At 40.7% G+C, this 25,476-nt stretch overlaps 3 protein-coding genes and 1 long non-coding RNA gene across 6 annotated transcripts in view; 2 read left to right on the top strand and 2 right to left on the bottom strand.

Annotated features, from left to right (window-relative positions):
• Window positions 1-11,310, top strand: part of LOC101464648 (uncharacterized) — a 49,193-nt gene extending 37,883 nt beyond the window's left edge. The window contains exons 1-6 of one of the 2 annotated variants that reach the window (XM_004564352.2): window positions 1,714-2,618; window positions 2,986-4,143; window positions 4,848-5,150; window positions 6,012-6,129; window positions 6,873-6,983; window positions 9,792-11,310. In XM_004564352.2, coding sequence (XP_004564409.1) covers window positions 2,570-2,618; window positions 2,986-4,143; window positions 4,848-5,150; window positions 6,012-6,129; window positions 6,873-6,983; window positions 9,792-9,966 — 1,914 coding nt within the window. In that variant the 5' untranslated portion in view covers window positions 1,714-2,569 and the 3' untranslated portion in view covers window positions 9,967-11,310. Of the gene's footprint in view, window positions 1-1,713; window positions 2,619-2,985; window positions 4,144-4,847; window positions 5,151-6,011; window positions 6,130-6,872; window positions 6,984-9,791 lie in introns of those variants that run through there. The other variant, XM_076884979.1, reaches the window with a different exon arrangement.
• On the bottom strand, window positions 3,314-9,040 carry LOC143419012 (uncharacterized). The gene is made up of 5 exons (XR_013098975.1): window positions 8,691-9,040; window positions 8,075-8,570; window positions 6,996-7,043; window positions 4,842-4,972; window positions 3,314-3,447 (listed from the first exon to the last, which is right to left on the bottom strand). It is a non-coding gene; the product is annotated as an uncharacterized LOC143419012 (long non-coding RNA).
• Window positions 11,311-11,699: 389 nt separating the features above from the next.
• tyrp1b (tyrosinase-related protein 1b) lies at window positions 11,700-17,496 on the top strand. The gene is made up of 9 exons (XM_004564224.3): window positions 11,700-11,793; window positions 12,688-13,043; window positions 13,290-13,398; window positions 14,189-14,402; window positions 14,769-14,973; window positions 16,205-16,372; window positions 16,679-16,858; window positions 16,940-17,086; window positions 17,170-17,496. The coding sequence occupies exons 1-9, from the start codon at window positions 11,780-11,782 to the stop codon at window positions 17,373-17,375; spliced, it is 1,599 nt and encodes a 532-aa protein (XP_004564281.1). The 5' UTR covers window positions 11,700-11,779; the 3' UTR covers window positions 17,376-17,496.
• Window positions 17,497-22,115: 4,619 nt separating this feature from the next.
• The window catches only part of si:dkey-92j12.5 (multiple PDZ domain protein), a 46,697-nt gene continuing 43,336 nt past the window's right edge, over window positions 22,116-25,476 (bottom strand). For both annotated transcript variants that reach the window (XM_004564225.3, XM_004564226.3), the window contains 3 exons: window positions 24,654-24,757; window positions 24,348-24,471; window positions 22,116-23,710 (listed from right to left, as the gene is read on the bottom strand). In XM_004564225.3, the coding sequence (XP_004564282.2) occupies window positions 23,564-23,710; window positions 24,348-24,471; window positions 24,654-24,757 (375 nt within the window). In that variant the 3' untranslated portion in view covers window positions 22,116-23,563. The remainder of the gene's footprint in view (window positions 23,711-24,347; window positions 24,472-24,653; window positions 24,758-25,476) is intronic.

Genomic DNA, 25,476 nt, shown 5'->3' with positions numbered 1-25,476 from the left:
AGTTGAAGAGACTTTAAAAGCATTAAACAAAGAAAGCAGAGAACAAAACAATTGAGTTATGTCTTGTTGCTCCTCTGAAGCAACCAAGTCTCAGTTTCTATCTCTGGTTTGTTTTGACACAGAGTGTCTTTAATATGCAGAAGTGCAGATTTGGCAGTGAATTGTCAAGAAAATCAAAATGAAGCAGGGAGCACTGCACAGCACTACATGTGGCTTCAAAAGCAACACAAAGAACTACAGAGAATTCCACTGACACATTCTTATCATAAAATGATGTTTTGTTTTGTTTTTTAAAAAAAAAACATGATTATATCCATATTTGGTTTCATAACTCAGAACAGACCAATAGACTGATGAGTCTGAAAGATAATAAACTTGTAGATGAAGGAATCTTGCTGGTTCGATGACAGGAATTTATCATTTTGCCATGCTGGTCCTGTGGTGAAAGAATCAGTGTAGCCTTTGGTGAGGATCAGATGATTCATTGAAAAGCAAGATACATTAAAGCTTCCCAGAAGTCTTACTATTATTAGGCAGATCACAATGCAGCTACGGTATGAGCTATCAAAGGCACTACTTTTTCTTACAGAGGTCGAGGAATGGGGGTGGTGGTGGTGTGTGTTCTTGTGTCGCGGTGGGGTAAAAAAAATGTTACATTCCAGTACACACTGACGTGGGGGTGAATGAATAGAGGTATTTATGTTTAGTGAATGGCTCTAGTCATGCTACCAAAGTTGAGATGATAGCGAAAATCTAGCATGACGATAAATTGTGCTAATGAAATTACTCAGCTTATTTTAAAGTGTAAAGATGGAAAGTGCATACGATGTCATATAATCCAAACCACACTGAATATGCTCCATAGTGTGGTGTTTACACATTTGCCTGGAAAGCAAACGTTGCTGGTTCAATTCCAGCCAGAGATGCAAATCCCCTTTCGGGTTGTGTAAGCAAGGAGATCTGGTGTAAAACTGCTGTGGTGACCCTTCTCACTGGGTCAAGAGAGCAGCAGAAGGTTTCTTCATCAAAATCTCATTGACTTGGATTTGCTGGGTTTTTTTTGGTCATGTTTCTGTCTTCTTAGGCAGTACATTGGTCTTATTTCTTCAGCTAAGATTACTATTTACTAATGATTGATCTCAGTTTGAAACTAACAAACTTCACAGACATAGTGCTGTGTGCTGTTTTTTGAGCTATGGCACTGACATCAGCATGCTACAATCAGAAAGTTTGACCGTTTTGCATTTATAGTTTGCAAAGCACAGTGAACAAATTCAAGCATTAGCAAAATTTGATGGTCATCCGATAAATTAGTTGGTCACTGTAGATTATTTGTCTCTTTACTCAAAGACATAAATCTGAATCTCCTAATGTCAATAGAGAACATCAGAGGCAAGCAAAGTCATTAGGATGCATGCATGAATAGAAAGACACAAATGGCTGTTGATCACCACAGTCAAGCTTTACATGCATCCAACCATCCAAAAAGTCCTGAGATATTGCTGTCTGTAACATAGAGGTGGACAACCTAAGCAGCCCTAGATATATGGAGGTAGCATGTGATAAACTAGGTGTAGTAACAGAACAATGTTTGGTTACTTTATTCGGCTGTTGTACTTTTACAATATGGATATGCATGCTTACTTCAATGACTGTATGCATATAAAAAACAAAACTATCCAAGTGGGTGTTTGGTGCTCTTGGAGTGCCTCTGTGATGCTAACCTAGACATGAATATAAATAAACTGCATAAAAAAAACCCACCTAGGGATTTTTCATTGCCTCTAGCCATACACTATGTGCATTCACAGAAACAACCCAATTAATGAAACACCTGCTTCCAATTTCCTTGGATTTCCACACTAATCATGCAATCAAGAGACTGAATAGAAACACCCTAGATGCAACAATAGGAAACCATAAGGCATCACTGTGCTGTTCGACATCCTAGCTGTGCACATCGGACTGATAACAGAGAACTGGGCATCTTAGTAGAAACAAATGCTTTATATAATAAAAAACCTGGTAACATAAGGGATTTTTTTCACTCTGTAAACTAACTCATTAAATATTTTTAAATATTGTGAAATTTTGTTTGTAGTCTTTTGGGCTCCAACTCAGCTCTGCTTTCTCTAGCACTGTTTCAGGCCTAAATGGTTGCATCACTCACACTCTCCTTATAATTGCTCCTCCAGAGTTCACTGTGTGTGTGACATGCCGTCCATGCTTCACCACAACCCTTGTAAGAGCCTCAAAACCATTTAGCGCTGCGGTGCTACTTCACCTAACGACACCATAGGGACACCTGGTGGTACAGAGAAACCTTGAGGTGACAATATTTAACATGGCAATGTTTGTTTTCCACCCTCCCTCATTTCTTCGTCACCTGCTGGGATCACACTCCATTTGGGTATTTGCAGTCCAACCATCCGGAGTCTCAGTGTATGTCTTGTGATGGTGTACACACTCACACTTGGCATTTTGAGCAAGATTTCTAGAAACAAAAGACATTAAAAGGATCTTCCTGGAAATTACTGTGATTGCTTTGGAGTACACATTTGGAGTACACATGGAGTACTGCGCTTTGAAAGGATTCCTAGTGGTTTTAATAATACAAGGTAGGGAGGTAGTAGATAGGTGTGATTATGTATACAGAGATGTTCTGATGAATGAGTCACAACTGCTTACTGATTCCAAACCACTAGTTTAATTAACTATAATCTACAAAATGAATAAATAATAGTATGACAAAGTGAAGGAACAAGTATAAATAGATGTGTTTAGATTTGATTCACTGGCAATCTGAGATAATGCTACCACATATACTTTATATGTTCATTACATGTGAAAATGTCATGCATATTATATACAAAGATGTAGTAACTAGTCCTTAGGTATATTAAATTATCAATATTCATCACTATCAAAAAAAAAATTAAATGTCATTAAACGTACTATATTCCCGTTTGTTCACTGTGTCCTTAGGTCTGATGACCTCTATCCAGTCCTCCACTGAGGGCACCCACTATGGACGGACCTCACCACAGGAACCAGAGCTAACCTCTGCAGGGGTGGCACCAGCAGTACTGTCCCCTCCTAGCCTGAAGGAGGTGCAGCAAGCTGTGCAGGAAGCCTCAGAGCAAGTGGAGGGTCGTAGGACAGAGGAAGTGCTGAAACAACTGCTGGAGAAGGTGGTGGAGGTCGCTCTCGGACAAGCGGATGGAGGGAGTGATGCAAAAGTGGATCCGGGCACAGTCCAGAAAGCAGCTGAGGAAGAAGCTGACTTTGAGGCAGAAGTGCTGGAGCAGAAAGTGGAGGATGAAAATATGGGCATCAGTGAAGAAGATGCTGGTGTTGAAGAGAAGCAAGATGAAGCAGGGGTGGATGCATCTGAAGATGTAACTGATAGAGGAGTTGTCATGGAAGAGCATGAAACAGCAGCTGGATCTGTGGAGAAAACCACAGCAGGTGTAGAAACTGGAGTCAGAGAAGCAGACACTGTGAGGGTTATTGATGAGACTCTAGGAACTGAATTCAGTGATGAGGTTGTAGAAGGAGTTGGAGCCACTTTAGACGAGACAGGAGAGGATTCAGCTGTAATGGCAAAAGTTCAGGAGGACAACAAAGATCAGGCTGTGCTGTCAGAAGAAAAAGGTGCAACACTAACAGAAATACAGGAGACAAAGGAAACTCTGGATGTTGAGGAGGTGGCAGTACACAGAGAGCCTGAACTCAATCTTGGAGAGGCTGATGTGGAACAAATAGGAGATAAGAAAGAAACTTGGCTAGACAAAACAGCAGGTGAGACAATAGCGCTGCTTTTGGACAATTATCAGATAGAAGCCACACAAACTGCAGTCAGAGAGCCAATACTTGAGGAGGAAGATGTAAACATAGCTAAAGAGCCAGATGGACCAGAAGAAAAACAAGAACAAGGTCATTTAGTGGAGGAAGGAGCTTCAGTAGAGGTAGAATTAGGAGGTACAACTGTGGGGGAAGCAAAAGTAGATGACAGAGATGGAGAGAGCGTGATCAAGAGGAAATCAGTGGTGCTCGTGAATAAAAGAGATGGCCAAAAAGAAGAAGCAGAAGAGGAGCAGCTTGCTTCGGAGACTTCAATTGACAGTACAAAAAAGGATCAAGGTGAGGTGGAGTTGCAAAAATGTAGAAAATGCACAGGAACTGAAGTGTAACCTACACTAAGAAATAAGGTTTCAGTCTATAATCTTTCATCTTTTAGACAGAGTAAGTTTTATCTGTCATATTAACTTTAATCTTAGTTCATCTGTCTCTGTTAAATATCTGAAATGCAGAATATCTAGAACCAGCTCATAATTTGGGTCACAAAAACTTAAAACTGCCATGGTCTTTAAAATTGCATTTGCATAAGACTCAGCAGATTTGGTTGAGCATTGCATTGTGTGCATCATAACATACTTAAAGACCTTAAATTAGGACTATAACAGCTTTTAGTGCAACAAAAAAGGCTGGTTACTAGACTATGTCCGAAAACCCCTATAATGTAAATAAGAATATTTAACACTGGCTAGTCCTGCTCTGTTTACTCAGAAAATCTGACATTTCTACTCTGAGTACATTGATACAAACATGAATCCTTTACCAGTTTAATCCTCCATTCCTCTACGGTCATTGGTCATTGAGACCTATGCAAAAAAGAAAAGACACTTTCTGCTACAAATGCATACAAATCACGACCCACCAGGGTCTTTTAGCTATGGCACATCTGTACTTTATTCTACATTCCACTGCTCCACTTGACAAAACCTTAGTCTAGGCCTCTACTCTTCATTTTCATGTGTGTGTCACATACTAAACCTCACTTCTAGATGTGGTGGGGATCTCTGGCCCAGAACCTGATGGTGGTGCTGAAACCACCATATTGCAGAGCTCTGAGAACCAGGCTTCCACTGTGGATTTATTCCTCATTGATGTGGAGACTGAAGAAAGAAACCTAGATGATGAGAAATTTAACAGCAATGAGATCATCACCCCGACCAATGACCTTTCCCTGTATGACCCAGCTGATGCCCATCCTACACTGGATAATTTTATGAATGATGATCTAGCCGAACACCCGAGGACTGAAGGAGAGGCATTGGGGGAGACCAATGAGCTAGTTAAAGATCCAGGTAAAAGCTAAACTTACAGTATAGATAACTATGTATTTTACATAGCCCAAAGACATGCATGGTAGATTGATTGGTGATTGCAATGTGGTCTTTGCGTTTGCCCTGGGACTGACCTCTCTAGGCTTTGTTGCACCTTTTTGTCTGTGTGTGTGTGTGTGTGTGTGTGTGTGTGTGTGTGTGTGTGTGTGTGTTTTTACAGCAGTCTTACAATAGCAGCTGTAACTTTTCCCTCCAAAAGTCATATATTAGATTTGCTGTAGTTCTCAAACACTTTTAGAAACACATCCTAGGCTATAAATAGTTTGGGAAATATTCAACAGGAGATTTGTTTTTTTCCACATTAAAAACTTGGGCAGAATAAAGAAGAAGAAAACAGATCATTATCATGATTCTGCCAGCAAAATATGCAGATGGCCAGCTTGATGTTTTTCCATTCCACTGAGCAATTGTGCAGGCTAACTATACCCTAACTGGTGGGGGAAGACCAGAAAGTTTGGACCCTCCTGTCACACAGGCTACAACATGCTGTTTTCTGCCTCTTGTATTTGCTTCATATTTTTTGTAGGAGCCAGTGCCATTAGACACATGCCAGTTTGGGCTGGCACAATTTTACTGGCAGATTGTTTAAAATGACGTAGCGGTGGCAAAAAACAAAAGGTCTTTTCTTCTATGAAAAACCATCATGTATAATTAGACTGCACATATCCATATAAGAGCTTCCTGTTTGTACATTTGCTGGACACTTTGACATACTTGTGGCTGCCCATCAGCCACAAGTATGTCAAACTTTGTATTAAATCTAATGCTTCCACCTGCTCTGCCCTGCAATTTATCTCTCTCTGCCTTATTGTATCTGTTTAGAATCAACTGAATTAGGCTTGGAACCATGGAAAATCGGAGCTGTTACTGCTGCAGTTTTCCTGGTTTTGCAGACTGCTGTCATCATTATCTATATCGTCAAACGTAGTCACAAAAACAAGTAAGTTGCACCAGCTTCTGTGTACTTGATCTACAGGAACATTGATTCAAAACAGTTCTTTTATAGCCCCTGAGTTCCTAAAATTACAGCTCTAATCTTTGCTTGTTAGCAAAAATGCTTTTCTTGTTAATCTCTGGCCAGCAGTATTCCTTTAAAGCCTGCCTTCCATTATTATGCTTTGATTAGGTTAGACTACACATCAAACAGCCTCATTTTAGAGTACATTTCTTTTACAACACAAATTTGTACAATACCATTGCATGAATATCTGTCTGACTCAGTATTTGTAAAGCAGACTCCCCTCCTTTTTTAATTACTTTTGTGAACGTGAATGCAACTAACATTTGTTGCATTTGCACTAGTGTCAGCCACCTTCCACTTCTTTTTCTCTGATATCCGAAACAAACCATTTGATTGCTACCTGTAACAACAAAAGTGCTACAATCACAGATGGGACTCAGAGCAGAACTGGCACATGATTGCTTTAGATGTTGCCTGAGCTCAAGGTAACATTTCAACACTGATACATGATGAAATCAGACCACTGTATCCAGTGTTGGGTCAGAATTTCCTCCTCTGTTCACAAAAGAGAATGGTCTTGCTTCAGTTATATACTTGGCTACTTTTTTATTTCTCTACATGACTCATTGCAACGTGCAGTTAATTTGTAGAAGGTCAAGAGTAAGCAAGAAGAGCAATAATAGTGATAAAGGGATATTGTTTATGTGTTTGTGTGCGTGCAGCAGCCTGCCCCGACAGCGTGCATGTGAGGAAGAGTGTGTTGAACCAGAGGCAACTACAGGAGATGACTACAGTGATGATACACTGCCTGCGGGCAATGGTGACCCTCAACAGTATGTTCTCACCAGTGTTTCTTGCAGTGTTATAGATGCGTACAGCACACATGAGAGTATCTGCAAAAATAAAGGAAAGGGACAACATTAAGAGTCATAAAATGCTGCCAGAATTGTGTCATTTTGCAATCTAACACAACCTAACACACAATCTTCCACAGGTGTTTATTTGACTTGAGATCTGCTGACTGCAAAGTCGCATTCAAAACATTTAATATACAGTGTTCACATTCTTCTTTAAGCCTGGCCTTTTTCTCTCTTCCCAACCTTTTTATTTTTTCTTACACTGCTCAAAAGAAAATTAAGGTAATGCTTCCTTTTCACAGTATAACACAGAGCCAGTTAAACTTCAGGGACATCAATCTGTCTTGTTAGAAATCATAAACCATTGTGAATCCAATTCACTTGCTTTGGTGCAAATGAAAATGACAACAGGCGTACTGCAGAGGCAATAACAAGACTCCCTAAAAACAGAATGGTTTTCTTATCCCCCCCTCCTCCCTTTTTCCTAGTTTTTCTATTTGTTAGTGTCCTTGTTACTGCTAGTAACATGAGACAGTACCAGCAGTCAATTCAGGACACATCCATGCTTTCCACCATAAGAAGGTTCACTGTGTCTCCCTGTACAGTCTCAGAACTGAGAAAGAGATACTGACCATTACACAAGAACAGCTTTGCAGGGCTTCGACCCAGTAGCATGACTGGTATCAGCTCTTTTGCATGATAGGACCACTGCAAGAGCCCTACAAAATGATCTCCAGTGGGCTACTGACCAGACTCCATGGACATGGCATGCATTAAGTGATCCCTTAACTTTTTTGAGCTGTGCATTTATACAAAGTGACATCTCTTAAACTATTTTAGGACTGACAAGCAAGCAGAAGGTGCAAACAACCTTCACAGATGCGGAATTAAAATGGAATCTTAACTTTAAACTTTAAAAATAATCGAATGCAACAAAGCTTAAATTTTATTGGCAGCCTTCGCTAGGCTTCATCACAGATTACAAGATACAAGATTTCACTGATTTCTTTCCTCAGCTACACTTACTTACTTTTCCATTGTGACCTGCCTAAATATCATGTACTGACCTGCATAGGAGGTCAGGAGCCACCAGTTGTGTGCTTCTCAGCTGATTCCCTCTTGGCGCTTTTATAGTGTAATAGCCCCGGGATTCTGCTCAAAATGTCACATGAGAATGTGAGTCCCGTGAACCAAGAGCATTACTGGCTAATACCACTGCTTTTGCTAATCAGACCGGTGGGCTTGGCTCAGTAATTAAGCTACAGTTGTGCGCTTGCAGTGAGAGACCATGTGAAAAATATGCATGTGGTGACAATCAACTGTAAACAAAAAATACTAAAAATTCAGAGATTTTAGAGATTGAGAGTCTGTGTATTTGTGTGTTGCTTCAGCGAGTGAATGTGTATAAGACACAAGTAGAAATGTGATGCCTGCCTTGCACAGACAATAACAAAGCAACACTGAATTATTAAACAGTCGACACAGTAATTTTGAAATGTGTCCTTGTTAAGAGACTTTGCAGCAGCAGTGACAATCCAGTCGTCATCAGAAGAACCTAAATTCCTGTTAATAGAAAACAAAATTTGCTTTTTAAATACTTTTTTGGTTTTTAAACTCTTTAGCAATAAATGTTTCCCCCAAAAAAACTATTTCAAGAGTCAAGGTGGCTGTAAACAACTGTACCTGAACAAAAGATGCTGGGACAAAGTCTTTGGTATTGCATTGAACTTGGTGTCCATGAGGTTTCACTTGAAAGGACGGCATCTGTCTTTGACGCACAATTCAGTGGGTGCTTGGCTGAAATCATAGCCGCAGAAAAAAGATCGTACTTCATTATCCTTGGAACTTCAAGCAAACAGCTCAACAAAAAACAAAAACAAACAAACAAAAAACTCCACAGTGCTCTAAAATTATTTTTCAGTGAGCTTTAAACTGTAACCCAAATCCAGCTCCTGTCTGAGTGACTGGTAGTTTCAACACGATCACCTTTAGCCTAGCTATTTCGGCCTAACAGGCCCCACTCTCTTATTAAGTCTTCCCATCCATATTGAATGTTTGCCTGCCACACTTGAATGCATGATGCACATCACCTTGAAAGTCAGAGACAAGAGGACAGAAATGTCTTAATATCCATTTGACAATAACCAACGTAAACCTCACCCGAGCCCAACACAAAACCCAAAGCAGCTGTGTGAACATTAAACTCATCAGGCATTCTGGGTAACGTGCAAATATTCAGCACCCAGGCAACATAATGGAAATGCTCTTAGGACAGCCGCATTGTTGCCCTTGAGGGGTAGTCTACTAGGACGTATTAAAAATTTCAGCCAGGACGGTATCCCCTGCAATTATTCAATAATGTCAAGTGATCTGTTTGTATCTAGGTGTGTCATTAGCTCCCAGGTATCTCATTTCAGCACAGTTTGTAAGCTTCTCCATCTGGTGTGGAAATCATTAAATAAACAGACCTTCCAGTGAGAATATTAGCATTCGCTTAGAGCGGCATACTTAACAGCAGTTTGACAACCATTACGAACAAGCCATTTGAAAGTGTGTTCCGATTTCATCGCTTGAAAGGTGCCTGTCTTTGTTTTTGCGTGAAGCAAAATAGATTTTCTCATTTGTGTGAAATTTATCCCATTTTCCTGCTAGCACTAACCTAATATTATACCATTGTACAACAATGTGAGTTGTTCCTGTTATCAGACGGCTGTATATTTTCTCCTTTTTTCCTGTTTCAACTGGTCTAATCACTGCCAACTGCTCTTTTGTCCTTTCCACCAGGATGGCTGCAGTTGACCCAGCTAATATGGCTTCAACCCTGGCCAAAATAAATGACCAGCAAGGAGATGAGCATGCAATAGCTATGTCAGACCTCCCACCCAGCTCTACAGATGAGTGGGCCAATATTGGACCAGGACCAAATTCCTCACAAGACCTCAGGACTTCCTTTCTCTAGGGGGTCCAACTGTTTCCTCATTCATGCTATATCTAAATTAAGCTCAGTGAGCACAAAAATTTCATACCCTAACCAAACCCAGTAGTGACTGTCTCACATTCCCAAGTGTATTAACTACTGTATAATCATCTTACACTTAGTGCATATGACTTTATTTGTGTTTTTGCATGTGTAAATAAAATAAAAAAAAGCCTAACAATTTTGGATTTTGGCATATATGACTGTGTGACTGAGTGAACAGAGAAACGTGTGTTTGAAAATACTGTGTACATGTGCAAGTGTGCAAATGTGATAAACCTTTTATGTATCTACTGCTGTCTAGTAGTTTGATGTCTATAAACACTTTAGGCTGCACTGGAATTGTTGAGCAATGGTTTTCAAAGTGGCCACATCGCTCATGCTGTACAAAGCTGCTGAACTGCCACGAGCAATCATCCCATTTTATCAGCAAGTCTGAAGTCTGAGAATGCTGGCTGCAACATGAAGTGCCTCATCTGAAAAGTCTTTAAAATGTAAAACGATTTTTAAAAAATGGATTTGTTTTTTATTCTGCGTCAGTCTTGACTTGTGTATTATAAGTTTTGCTTTGAGTAGAACAAAATTAAGTGTCCAAAGAAGCAACTAGATCCATAAACTCCAGTGCCGAGTTCCACTGGCCACCACACACCACAACCCTGCCCCTATCATAATTTTCTCTTCCCGTCATTCTTCTGCAAGTTTATCATCTGACCTTTTTTTTCTCAGAACTGTGCAGGCTCTTTCAGAGGATTTCTAAAAAACACTCATCTGACCTTCATGTTCTTGAGTGTAACCGGTGGTTTGAACCTTGTTGTAAACCCTCTGCGTTTCATGTTTGTAGACGTTAACAATGATATCACTAATATTTTGAGAGTGTTCCCAGCTTGGTTAGATTTTTTTAAGTTGTTTTTCTTAACAGTTGAAATAATTCTGTCATCATCCACTTTATGCATGGTCTTTCAGGCCTCTTGGGTTAGCTGTGTTGGCAAATGCAGAAATCCTTTTTAGAATGCACCAGATTGTTGATTTGGCCACTCCTAAAGTTTTTGCTGTCTCTCTGTTAGATTTATTTAGATTTTTTTCAGAGTGATAAGTACCTCCTTGTCTACAGAGAAAAGTGACAAAAATACAAACTTAGGACTTTGAATCAACTTCAGATATTATGTTTGCTTCATTTATCATGAAATAACAACAAGCGACCAGGCCTCGTGTCACCATGAAACCGCTTGTCAGTCAATTGTCCAATTATTTTTAAGCCTTTGAAAACGAGGGACTGTGCATAAAATTTGCTGCATCTCCTAAAGTGCTAGTGTAAAAATACTGTAAAACTGCTGGAATTAAAGCTAACAGTCTGTACTCAATCACGTCTTGATTGCTTAATTTGAAAATCGTCTTTTGGAGTGTACAGAAACAAAGTGAAAACAAACAAAAACAAAACAAAATTATGGAACTAACTTCTACTTACGTACATGATTTACATAAATGTAGAACTTGGCTAAAACCCCAGAAATTTTCTCTTGTAAGACTTCAGCATGAATGTCATCAAATATTTGTGTGAGTATCCACAGTCTGGCGTCATTTGGTCCATGATCACAAGGTTCATGAATGAGTTTTTGAAAAAACTCAAGTACCCTCAAGTGTACACGTGTGTACGGTATGTGTGTGTGTGTGTGTGTGTTTCTCCTTGCACAAGCTCCACAAAGGCCTGCTCATGTGCTCAATAGCTATTTAAGACAGAGAAGGGCAACGGGCTGATTCTTGGGGGGGACTTCAGTTCTGCAAACAGAGGAGCAGCATGTACAGTCAGAGGTAGGGGAACAAATGATACTGATTCCTTTTTCACCAAATGAACTGTAGAATCCAAAAAGTCATACAACTCGGCGGTATGACTGACTGCTTTAGCGCCTTTACAAATTAAAAGTGCATATTGGACTAATGCGCTACATCTTTGCAGATGAAGTGAAGTTTTGTCTCATATGATGTTACAGAGCAGATTTTCACAGAACCCAGCAGGTGATGCCGACTAGTTAAGTCGTGCATTCAAATATTTGTAATATGCTCAAACATGTGGAGCTATTCCCCCTTTTATATTGGTAACATTTCTTAGGTGCTGTTTTGTTGTTAAATAATTGCTCATAATAATTACAAATTATTAGCCACTCCTTCATTCATTTCTAATCAACAAACTTCAAAAGGCACAAAAGGCATGCAAATCTAACTGCAAAAAAAAGGAAGAAAAAAGAAAAAAGGTTCAAGCAAATCATTGCCTGCTGTCTATTGTTGAAAGCATTTCTGAACTTGTAAGAGTTGAAAGCTAATGGCTTTGTGAATTATAAATAATGACTTGTGCTGCCTGCAGGGATGTGTAAGAACTGAAGTTTTGGAATAATGTTAAGACAATTGGCTTTAACAAGAGAACACGTACTGAGTAAGTTGTTCTAGAGCTTAATTTCAGTGGATGTGGCGTGTATGTGGGGATGTTTTTTTTTTAATCTTCATCTTGCTAAATGTGTTCTGGGACGGTCACTGGTCCTTCACAACCGTGAACAAGACAAGTCCTTTCAAAAAGAAGGAGGCCTGTATAACAGCAATTCTCAACATGTAAAAGATTTCCACGCACTTTGTTCCAACCTTGTTCTCACATCTAAATTACTGCATGGCCCTAAAAAACTCCTTACTTCACCTCATTCTCTACTTTATCAGCTTGTGGAGTGTGGGTTTGGTGGGGACCTTGTGTGCCACGCTCACCTTGGCCCAGTTCCCAAGGGAGTGTGTCACTCCTGAGGGGCTGCAGAGCGGCCAGTGCTGCCCATCCCCTGCAGGGGTAGCAGGAGACGAGTGTGGCTCCAGCACAGGAAGAGGCCAGTGTGTGACCATTGAGGCTGACAGTCGGCGCCATGGACCTCAGTACCCTTATGCCGGGCGCGATGACAGAGAGAGGTGGCCGCTGAGATTCTTCAATCGCACTTGCCGGTGTAATGGGAATTTCACCGGCTACAACTGTGGGCGATGCAGACACGGGCTAACTGGACCAAACTGTGATCAGAGGATCTCTGTGGGTAAGAGAGCAGATGCTTTTTTACGACCTAAAAATTCACGACGACTTAAAATTTCTATCTTCTACCGTGTCCTTCAAGATTTCACAGGTCTACATCAGCCTGGGGAATGAAGGCAGCATTTATTGCTAGGAGCAGGAAAAAAGTGTTAATTTTTAATAGCACTTTCTTTTCTCTACTCTTCCTTCGTTTCCCCCACACTTTAACAACACTTCATTCTCTCTCTTCACCCCATTAACTTCTCCCCAGTAAGGAGAAACATCATGCAGATGAGCACAGCTGAGAAGCAGGCGTTTGTAAATGCTCTGGATCAAGCTAAGAGGACTGTCCACCCTGACCTCGTCATCTGTACAAGACGGTATATTGAAAAAATAACATGATAATCAAGCTGAATACAATTAGATGATTTTAAAGGGTTGATTTTTACCTTGTAATTCTCTGGTCAACAGTGATTCTAAACACAGTATGTTTTGCCCAAGGACCTGCACGCTCAGACTCAGCTGAGTCGGTTGAAAGAAATATATGTGCAGTATCTGTGGCTGAGCCACATGCTGTGTTTTTGAAATTATTTGTAAAATCAGAGGATTTCTCATGGCAGCTTTCTTTAAAAGCTGTAGAAAGTTGAGCAAATGATCACTTTTGGCACGAGTAAAGGGAATTACAGTCTTCTGAATCTGTGAATAACCTCCTTCTAAATCAGCTGAGGACTGCAATTGGTTAATTTTTGAAGCCATTCTTGACTGCAGCTCAAAGAAAATCTCTTAACCTCTGGATCAGACAATTAAAATTCCCCTTGTTATTAATGGTCATGCTCAAGATTCTTAGTTACATGCCACATAATGCATTGCAGCTACAGAGAATAAAATATGTATTAATATCTATATATCCATTAGTGAGTTATTCACCAGTACCATCCCCAAGTTCTGAAGCCGTGTTTGAATGGATCAGTGAAAACAAAATTGTGAAAAACACTTTGTAGAGCTACTAAGATTACAAAGCTTTATGCAACAGCAGAGCATTTAACACATGCATAGTTCATCTAAGGCCACGCATTCTCTTACTTCAAATCAATCAGGGTGAATTTGGAGGATTCAGGCAGGGCAATGTGGAGGAAAAAATACAACGTGACATTCATCCTTTATCTTTAGGTACCAGGAGTTGTTTGGGCCTGATGGCAACACCCCACAGTTTGAGAACATCACCATTTATAATTACTTTGTTTGGAGTCACTACTACTCTGTCAGTAAGACGTACCTGGGGCCAGGCCAGACCAGCTTTGGAGGTGTAGACTTCTCCCACGAGGGCCCAGGTTTTGTCACCTGGCATCGTTTTCATCTGCTGCAACTGGAGAGAGACATGCAGGTGAGCAGAGAGAAGGCAGGGAGAAAGAGGGGTGGTAGTGGAAAAGAGGAGAGACAGCAAGCTTCTGGGCTGATAAAGAAATGGATGAGGAGGTTAGGATAGGAGGAGTGGTGATGGAAAAATAAAAGATCTGACACTGAGTGAAAAGCTAGCCGGAAGGAGAATGGGTTAATGCAAGGAGGAAATAAAAAAGGCAAAACAAAAGCAGGAATATATAGGAAGGGGACAAAAAAATAGGGTGCATAAAGGACAAAAAGAAAAAGGACCAACCTGCATATTTTTCTAATAAACAATTCAAGAAAGCAGTTTGTTTACAGACAGTCCTTCCCTGAACACCTGCCTCCTTCCCCTGTTCGATCTTCACAGGACATGCTGGGCAACCCCACCTTTGCCCTGCCCTACTGGAACTTCGCCATTGGAGGCAGCGAATGCGACATCTGCACAGATGACCTGCTGGGAGCCAGGAGCACATTTGATATGAGCTCCATCAGCCCCAACTCTGTGTTCTCACAGTGGAGGGTCATCTGCGAGAGTGTGGATGACTACGACACTCTGGGCACCATCTGCAACAGTAAAGACAGTCACGGAAACACACACTATACCTCGCCGTGCAGCCGAGCGCTGCTGACATACAGCATCGTCTCAGCTGCATCAGAAAAGAGGGCAAAGAGCTCATAAAGAGAGCATGTAGAACATAGGCTGCTATAAATAATAGCTCACAGCTGTTGTGCTAAATTCGATATTGCTCGCTATTACTTCAGTTTGTTTGAAACTGCTCTAGTTGTTAAACATCGCCTTCTCTGTTGCCGTGTGTAACTGGAGTACTACACACTGCATCTCTAAATACTGCGGTTTGAAAGATTTTTTTGTTTTTATTCAATCAGCCTAGTTTTTCAGTGTTAATTCCTGATTGGTCACAAGATTTAACCTAGAATAAGAGAATTGTTATTCAGTATTAAGATAACGCTGCGTAACCTAGACTTTAGGTGATCAGATTTGCAGGGATTGGCTCTCATTCCGTACTGGCACCAGATTACAAGCCTAATTCACTACCTTTCTTTCAGTGTTCAAATGCACCTAATTTATAAAGGATTTGGTTTTCATTCGGAATAGGCAATCATCTTTCCCCGTGGAGCCTCAACAACAAACTTATAAAAAGAGGTCATAAGAAAAAAAAGTGTTTGGTAACAGGTTGAACACGTGAGTGGCCAACATGTGAGTGATCTATCTTGTTATTCCCCCCAGAGAGTCATGACAGGCCTGGTATTTCCTGCGTCAACAAGCAACATCTCCTTAAATGGGTTAAGGGGGTTGCCTCATTTGTGCATGCGCTTGTTGAAGACAGGAATCTAACAGTCTACTGGTTCCTTTGATCTGAGGGAATAATCTTCAAACAGACAGACAACTCGGTTATGTAGCCTTCTGTTTATGTGCTTGTGTGTAGGAGAGAAAGCCTGAAAAAAGAGAAAGACATCATACATGCAAGAGAGACAAAAAAAGAAAAAAAAAACTTCTGTTCAGTCACAAAGCTCCCACTCACTACTGTTGACTTTTATTGAATAATTAAAAAAGAAAACTGCCATCCTGTCATGTTTAAGGCTGATCAAACTAGTAGAGTCTCCCACACAGAGTTAGAAGGTGGTTAAATAATACATTTTCAATCAATCCATATCTGTAGGGACCTCTGGCTTGTGCCTGATCTTAGGTCTTAGTGTGCCAGTAATCAGAAGTTATCTTTATTATTTTAAACTAATTATATTTCACTCAACCTAGTTTTATTGAGTCCTTTCTTCATCTCCAAGGCACAGAGAGCAGTCCCATCAGGAGGAACCCAGCAGGCAACGTGGCGCGGCCCATGGTGCAGAGGCTGCCGGAGCCCAAAGATGTGCTGGACTGTCTGGAGATCAACACCTTTGATACCCCTCCTTACTACTCCACCTCCTCCGAGAGCTTCAGGAACACCATCGAAGGTGATCCACATTCAACATGACTCATAGGTTAGAGCCAAAGCAGTAGTTGAGATTTAGCATTCTCCCATCAACCCAATCCAAGGAAATATTCAGTTTCACTTGGGCTCAGCTCAGAAAATAAAGCTGCTGAATACTGTGTGAGTGTATAGATGAAACACAAAGCCAGAAAAACACTCACTCAATCCTCCACCCACATGCACATATGGTTAGCTCCAACACAACATTTGTTGTTCCTAATTTTGGTCAATCAGAGTCTTCATTAAACGTTTTCCTTTTTTCTCTCCTTTTTTGTTCCATAATTTCAAGGCTACAGCGCCCCCCAGGGGATGTACGACCCAGTGATCCGCAGTCTTCACAATCTGGCCCACCTCTTCCTCAACGGGACGGGTGGACAGACTCACCTGTCGCCCAATGATCCCATCTTTGTCTTGCTTCACACCTTTACCGATGCAGTCTTTGACGAGTGGCTCCGCAGGCATCAACCGGGTACACCTTTGCGAATATTCAAACAACAAAATTCACTTTGGAGAATGAATGGATGGATTGACATATTCTTCACTCTCTCAGGTGACACTGTTTACCCCGATGAGAACGCTCCCATTGGACACAACCGCAGGTTCAACATGGTTCCTTTCTGGCCGCCTGTCACCAATGCTGAGATGTTTGTGCCTGCCCCAGAAAACCTGGGATACTCATATGAGGTCCAGTGGCCGGGTGAGAAGCAGAGAACGTGTAAGCATGTGCAGATCCACAAAATCCAGGAATTGCTCATAACCGTCCGCTCTTTTCCCTCATAGCTCGTACCTTCACTCTCTCTGAGATCATCAGCGTAGCCGTTATTGCTGCAGTGCTGGTTGTGGTGGTGGTTGGTATCGTCATAGCCTGCGCCATGCGTTCTCACTCTTACAGCTCTGCCGAGGCCCTGGAGCCGCTGTTGGCAGAAATTTACCGACGCTACTCAGAGGAAGACCGCAGGCTGGACAAATCACAGTCCGTTGTCTAACATTTTTGATCATCTTGAGAGGACCCAACATTTACATACATAAATTTGCCTTGTTTTCCTTTTTTTAATTATTCCTCCATTTCTTCTAATAAAGGTGAACTGGTTTTGAGCCCAGGCATAATTGTGTGTCTGCATTTATGAATTGAAAAGCGGAGAGGGTCTGGCAGATCTTTTGTTGAGCACATCCAGTAGATTTTCAGACTGCAGCCAAGATTATAATAACTGCAAGAGCTGATATCCAGTGCTCAGATAAGTACACAGCAAGCATAGGAGCAGCTACTGGGACTGAACCTTCCAAAGCTACATGTCAGAGCTACACTATTTAGTGACTCCACCTCGCTGCCCATTTTCAGCTGACAAATATAAGTTTATCCGTGCAGATGAAATGATGTCTTTCTATAGGAATATGCTTCTATTCCTTTTCATTTTTTTAAACTTTTAACTCACTCTGTTTTTGTGTGAACAAGCAGTATTTTATGAAAACACCACAGGCCTTTTTTGCCGCAGGCATAAATTTGCTTGTCTCAAGCCTCAGGCCAACTGGCAAATCACACCACTTAGACGTAATGTTACTTCTCAAATCAAGCCCATGCAAATTTCCATGTGTTCAAAACAGCAGATGTACCGCCCTCAAGTGGATCTAAAGGATTACTGCGAAAGGAGGAAATCGTTTTTCTTTTCTTCATTTACACTCGTATCCTAATTTTTTAAACTGCATGTAGGGAATATCAAAGACAAAACTTAATATGACTTTAAGCGCACCGTGGAATTTTAAATCTCCATGACACCATAAAACTGCTACACTGTCCACACCTATAAGCTATTAAAAAAAACAAAGCAGCGGTCGAGTACCCTCGAGTTGTAAGACTAGTTTGCCCTTTTGGCGCAGATTTATTACTTTTAATTTTTATAACTGTGGCTTTTTTGGGTGTGTGTGATAGTTTTACATACATAATATCGTTTGCCTTGAATAAATAAATAATCCTGTCCTGTCTGTCACAAAAGGCGGCCACCTGTCACTGCATGCCTAATTACCACGAAGGCGCACAGTATGCACAATTTATGATCCTACGTTGCAACTTTGGAGGCTTACAGCAAGTCTTCAAGCTCGTACCTACAGCAAGGGCGTCATGGAGGTGGAGGGTGGAGATGCTGTCTGATCTTTTTGATGTGAAGCTGCATTTTCAGCAGAAACTCCCCATCCCAAAACAAACACTTACTTAACCACAGTGTCCCCAAATTTGAAGATTTTTAAGCCGAGGGTGATCAACGGACATTTAAAAACGGACATGTTTTTTTTATTCAGAGTATCTAAAAAATTTTCAGAAATAAGCTTTTGTGAACCGTGAGAAATTCAGTGGTTTATTGAATAAGCGTTAAAAAGATTTCTGTAAAAACTACACAGTAGACTACGGAACTTTCATCACTTGAAATTTACTTTCTTTCTGTAGTACAGGTGTGTGTAGATATGATATGTAGAGGAAACCCTTATATTTTAACATCCGTATGTAAAATTAACTAACTAATTAATTAATTAGCATTGTTCGGTCGGTTTTCAAACTCATAATCGGATGACGTCATCCAGTGTTTGCCTGCTGTTTCATGATTAGGTCTAACTATTTCTTGCTAGGCTATGTCACTGAATATAAGCCACACCACCGTGCACGCTTTTTTGTGTCTGTGTGCCAAATGCCAACTCAGCCCTGCTCATTCGCTCATTTAATGGGAATGACGTGGACTTAGTGGCACCTAACTCTTCCTTTTGGGATATTTTGGGACATTTTGCTTTATGGGAATCAAGATTTTAACACTCAGCACTGACTGGAGTGAATTTCAAAGGATATTTTTGCAGTGCATGCTGATATCTTGAAAAAGGACCTCATGGGAAAGGATGGAGAAGAAGACTTTTTGGACCCGTTGGCTGTACTTTCTGTATCACCAGGTTACACTGACAGCAAAAAGACACGGTCCCCTATGTTTATGAATATGGATCGATGTGACAGTCACACATAGAACAATCATTTGGCCACTGCTATCCTCCAGAGAGAGAGGCTCATTAGTGCCTTTCAAGCATGCTCTCATGAAAGTCATCTGCAGAAAAAATGCATAGCAGTTTCTGCAGCCAAAGAAGTTACTGTGCTACATGGTGTATGACTAAGGGTAGGAAAAAAAGTCCTGTTCCCTGTGGCTGGAGCTCTTCCCCTTAAAAATGTTTGTCATGAAATTTGAGGCTGGTTTTGAAAAACAACAACAACAAAAACGGCAGATAAGTCCTTTTGCTTCCTCTTAAAGAAAAAAGAAGAAAAAATAGATGTAATTTCATCTGCTTCCCTGTCAGTTATTTGTATGAAACTGGAAATCCACAGGGGTCAAATGTTTGTGGATGTGAAAAAAATACCAAATATGATGTTTATCATTCTTATATTATAGCAAAGATCCAAGTGAAATGCAAAAAAAAAAAGAAAAAAAAAAGCATTACACCGTTTCTCCATTTCTCCTTGGGCCAGCAGGGAAGCAATTGTTCATCTGGAGAAGGATAAAGCAGACCGCGATGGCTGGGTTTCAATAAAGCTTGCAATGTGAACAGATGGCTTTGATTAATGCCGAGGCTCCAGACAGGATCTCCCTAGATGCCTCCTATTTCCTAAATGAGACATTTGTGTGCAAATGTATTGTTTATCAAGTTGTCACCAGTAACTCTGGTAATTAAAGTGAAAGTACTGAGGATTTTCCTTTAAAAAAGTCACAGGTTTCCTCTTCCTCTGTGATTGTCGGACCTCAGGTTTAAAACGTCTTTGTCCAAACTTTAGACTGATCTTCTCCGCCTTCTATAAAATGTTGCCTTTTCTCTAATCTAGCTCATCCCCCTTCTTCTCTCCTCTCCTCACGACTCCTCCGTAATAGTTGGGTTGCGGTCACGTGGTTCTGATGACGTGCGGAGGCAGCGCGATTTTTGAGTGGAGGGCGGAAGTAAACATGGAGGACACTGTGGAGAGTCAGGAGAGCAGCTATTGTGCAACTTTAGACCCCGTTTCTCGGGAGAGATATAAACAGATAGTTAAAAAATATATCGGACGTGATCCGTATTCTTTGAAAATGTCCGAATACACCACAGAAGTAAAGGATTTGCCTACTATCGAGGCTGTGGATATCACCAACTACTTGGTCCTCCAGACTTCTTACTACACTAGGCAGCAAATGAAAGCTTTCAAGAGTCTGGAGGCGTACAATTTTTTTGTCAGCGGGTGGGTCCACAACCTTGGAACAAAACGTCTCCGTGATGGATACAGTTTGGTGTTTGCAAGGGTGAGTGTTTGTTCTTATATTGCTTTATCTTAAACACGCTAACAGTTAGCGGTAGCGGCTTTAACGTCAACAAACATGCCACATCCTTAGGACTTCGTTAGAGTGACAGTTGTTTGTTTCAAGGTAAACCATTCTCAGAGGTCTAACGAGACACCTCTGAAGACTTGGGTAATTGCAAAGGAGGATGGAGAAGTGATTGCAGCTCATTGCAATTGTATGGCAGGGTTAGTAGCCTAATTAAGTAGGCTCAAATCCGGGCTCTCAGCCGTCTGTTGCATATCCAAAATCGCCTCTGCACATCGATGCTGTTCTGCCTTAAGCTTCATTCTTTTCTCTCGTTTGAGAACTGATTCCGATCTGGGTTTTCGTTCGTAGCCGAGATTGACCGTCGGAGCCCAGTCCTCCGACTCTTCGTCATCCAAAGCACTTGGGCAGCCTATAGTCCCAATCAAGTCAATATTAGACTACTAACTTAAAAGCACTAAGTAAACGAGAATTTAACGACAACCTAATGCTAATAAGTTCGTTTGCAAACATAACATTACCTCTGACGAAGTGGTCGCTGCAGACACGGGCATTGGCAGACTCTGCTCCTCCCGACTGTAAACGTAAATTTAAAATCCATTTTTTTCTACGTTTTTCGGTTAGAATTTTCCATTTTTCTCCTCTTCGTTGGGCTATTTTTGGTACCCTAAAATACCGTTTATCAGTTTCTCGGGTCGACCTACTGGAGCATCCGTAAACACAACAGGACATAGGCATTTTGCGTACTGTCTGTCTGTGATTTTGCGCTTATCTTTTTCACTTCCGACCGCCAGTCAAATTTCGCGCTTTACGTCGACGTCACGTCTACGTCAAATGAAACCTAGCTATTCAGAGCTGCCTGTCATTCCAAGCACGACACGCACTTCATCCTGTCACCTTGACTAAACGTGAGTGATGCCGCATACGTACTCATGGCAGACAAAGGTGGAGAAAAAGTGCGAGAGAGGGATAAAGACATAGAGCATAACCGCTACAGGAAAACACCTCCAAGGCGAAATTCAGTTCACTGGTTTGGAAACATGCAAAAAATATGCAAAAAAATAACATAAAATAAAGAAAAAAGAAAAGAAGACTCTTGCTTCTTCTATCCATTAAAAATGTGACTTTCAGCTCAGTTGTCCTTGTTAAACAGTTCAGAGCTTTTCTCAGATACTGGTGTGTGGTGTGCATGTGTGAAATTTGAAAACTGAAAAAAAAAAAGAAAAAAAGGTTTATCCTACTCGGTGAGAGAAATCACAAAATATAACTTGTTGATATTCATTAATAAAAAAGATGAAAAAAAACCCCTCATAACATAAAACGTCTCTTTCACTGACACATTGCATCCGGAGATAAATCAGAAGGTAAGAAAAACAGAAACACAAGGTCCTGAACTTCAAAAGGTTTTGGATACAAAATTTTAACAAATAACATTTAATAAGATCACTTACAGAACATTTGGTTACACAATACCAGTGCGTGTGCACCATGTTTATATATCTTTGTGAGGACAAATACAAATGATGGTAAGGGTTAGGGTAAGCAGCTGGGGAAAACATTATGTCAATTAGATGTCCTCACTAAGATATGAAAACGAGTGTGTGCATCCATGTGTGTAAGTGTGAAGTGACTTCTTATATTAATGAAATTAATTACAGCGACAAAAACATAGGTATCACAGCCGTGTGAAGTCAGGTAAATAAATTTATATAAAACGGAGACGGTGTCTAATTTCACACTGAACTATTAACATCAAAAATCAAGTCCTAAAAAAAAACAGCTGCTAAAGTTGAAGACTATGAAAACACTGATTAATACTACACTGGTAAATAACAGTCGATACTCAGCAGCTGCTTCTAACAGATGCAGCAAAATGCATTTTTTCCTATTCTCTGTCCCGTTTAACATAAGGTGGTTATCATTGCTAATTATCAACATGCCACTTAAGACATTCAATATTCATGAAATCATGACACATTTTTAATTATTCGAACACAACAATGAAAAGAAAAGTACAACAGTCTTTCAAAGCAGACATCCTATTGCCATACAAAAGATTGGCAGAAGCAGTTGGCATATTTTGAGTCTTGGGAGTTGTTTGTTTGTTAAAGTAATAATCAAAATCCAGCACTAGGCTGCCGTCAATTGAGGCTTTAATTATATATATCAGTATGAACACGTAACGTATTGATGAGTGTGTTTACATGAAAAATAATGCACAACAATGCTAAACTATCCATCCAACCATTTTCTTCCACTCATCTGGGTCAGGGTCTCAGGTGCTCCTCAGCTATTTCCTTCTCCAGCTCTTGCTGGGGCTTTCCTAAGCCACCTGAGGCATAAAATCTCTCTAGTGTGTCCTGCGTCCACCCTGGGGGTCTCCTGCCAGTTAGACGTGCCACAAAAAGCCCCACCTAGATGGCATTCTAGGCCTTCTGGGCTGGAGGAGTAGCATCTCTACTCTGAGTCCCTCCAGAATGACTGAGCTTAGTGGTCATTCTGAAGGGACTCAGACTGGACTCAGGCATCCAATCCCCAAAGCCCAAGATGGAGGCCTTGGCGAACCCAATACCCGGCTCCTTAACTGGATTTAACTGGACATGCTCTGCTATATTTTTAAATACTGAGTGTAAATACAACAAAGCTGTGTTTGCAGTTGGAGGTAGAGTTCACAAATTAAATGCAATTTAATTTAGACTTAAAATAAATACTCTTCTTATAATTATATGTATTGTTTTGACATGTAGAGTGCCCTCTACAAGAGGAGAATCACTCTACAGCTTTATAGGAAACAACCACAGCCCTCCAGAGCTGTTTTAGGAAGATGTCATTAAATTGAGGTACAGTGGGCAGTTGTCTCATGAGAGCACGGTGAGGACGACAGTTCCTTTGGTCTTTTTCAGAATGTCCACAGCTTCAGCGTGGGTCACACCTTCCAGGCAGTGTCCATTAACAGCAATTATCTGATCGCCACGTTTCAGCCTGCCATCCTCAATGGCTGCACCCTGAAGTACAAAGTCAACAAGAGCTTTTAAACGCTAATATGGCAACACATATGTTAGGAGAAAAGAATGAATGTGAGGTTAAATGAATGTTTGTAATGATCACAAAGGAATTGGTCGCAACAGATGCTCAGAAATAGAATCAAGAAACAAAACAAAGGAAAGCAATCATGCAAAAACTGACATAATGCAGTTTACTAGAGCATGGCACTAAGAGTTTACCACCTGTTACAAAACAAAAGCTATTTAACAAGTTATAACTGTGGCCTTTTTGCTTTGTTTCTTACATTGAGCATTGCCGTTAGGGACAAATTGCTATTTTTGGTGTTGAATTACAAAAAAGGCACTATAACTTAAAACCACACAAGAATCTCTGTCTCTTATGTGGCTTACATAGGTAGTCACAAAACAACAACGCATATAAAGTAAAACCACACACGGTGAAACTGCCTGCTGCCTGCTTTTTTACCCGAATTGCTGATGATTGGAGAAAGTTTTGTTTTGAACAGAGAAAACGCTATGAGAAGATGTGAGGGAGTGACTCAGTGAGTGACATACAGACTGCTGCTAAACTGTCTTTCCCAACATTAAAACTCTTTGGTTTTCACAACAAAAGGAGACCTGGCAGATGCTTTCTCACCTTGTCAAAGACAGTTTTGATGTAGATAGGCAGGTCTCCGTGAGGGCTGCCAAAACCTCCTACAATGCTGAAGCCGAGACCTGAGGAGCCTCTCTCCAGAGTGATGGTCTTATACATGCGAGCGCTGTAAAGAATACGATGCGAAACAATGGATGTTGGCTTCTGAGCGCACCGATGTGCATGCATTTAAAAACAAGTGTTGCACCAACTGTTTAGTAAAGTTTGAGGCCTGCTTTTGTCTTTATTCATTAATTAAAGTGGAGAGAAGAACAACGAAATGACACTGTTAGCTGAACCACTTCTTACCAGAGGCTGTTGTGAAAGCAGGGCAGGCTGCTCGGCTGGCCTAATGACCATGCGCGCACATCGCTGTTACTCTGTGTGCTGCATCCCTGAGAAGCTGCTGCCACCTAGACAATCATAGATTCACACAAACAGCATGTTATGAGTGCAAAGTGTAAAGGTTTTAGCCATTTAGGACTACACGAAGAGACCAGGACAGCCTGAATCCAAGCAGGACAGGACAGCCTGAATCCAAGGAATAGCAAAACATCTACAAATAGTGACAGTAACATGTAATTAAAAATATATCTCATTATTTTATGCGATTACTCTGGAGAACAGTGAGTTTCTCCTGACTGACATCAGCAAGACAGGAGTGCTTTTCTTCACAGCTTTCTTTTAGGAGTATGCAGAGCATCACTTTGAAAATGCCTATTTGTGCTGAGTAGGCAATCTGGCAGACCACTCTACATGAGGTGCCAGTTTCACTTCAATAAAAGACAATGAAAGAACAATGAAACCAACACAGGAGAAGTCATTATAACAGAACACGTGTAACATTTGAGCTAGTGTATAGTACATGTCTACAAAAAATACAAGCTTCTCAAACAAATCTGCAAAACTGATGCATTGCAAATTTATCCAGAAGAAGTTGTGCTAACAACAGATTAATCAGGATTTCTGCAAAAAGTTAATATTTCTATAGTTGGACAATGATCAAATATCTTATTAATGCAACAGCGGTCTTATGCCTATCCAAATATTACCAGAGTAGGAGTGATACAAGTCTAAAACCTTTTGATGTTTATTTTAAACACAAAATACTTGCCAAAAACAAGCGACATGC

Source organism: Maylandia zebra, linkage group LG6, assembly GCF_041146795.1.
Source record: "Maylandia zebra isolate NMK-2024a linkage group LG6, Mzebra_GT3a, whole genome shotgun sequence".
Taxonomy (NCBI): domain Eukaryota; kingdom Metazoa; phylum Chordata; class Actinopteri; order Cichliformes; family Cichlidae; genus Maylandia; species Maylandia zebra.
The sequence above is the reverse complement of the archived record's forward strand: the minus strand, read 5'-3'. Positions and strand labels throughout refer to the sequence as shown.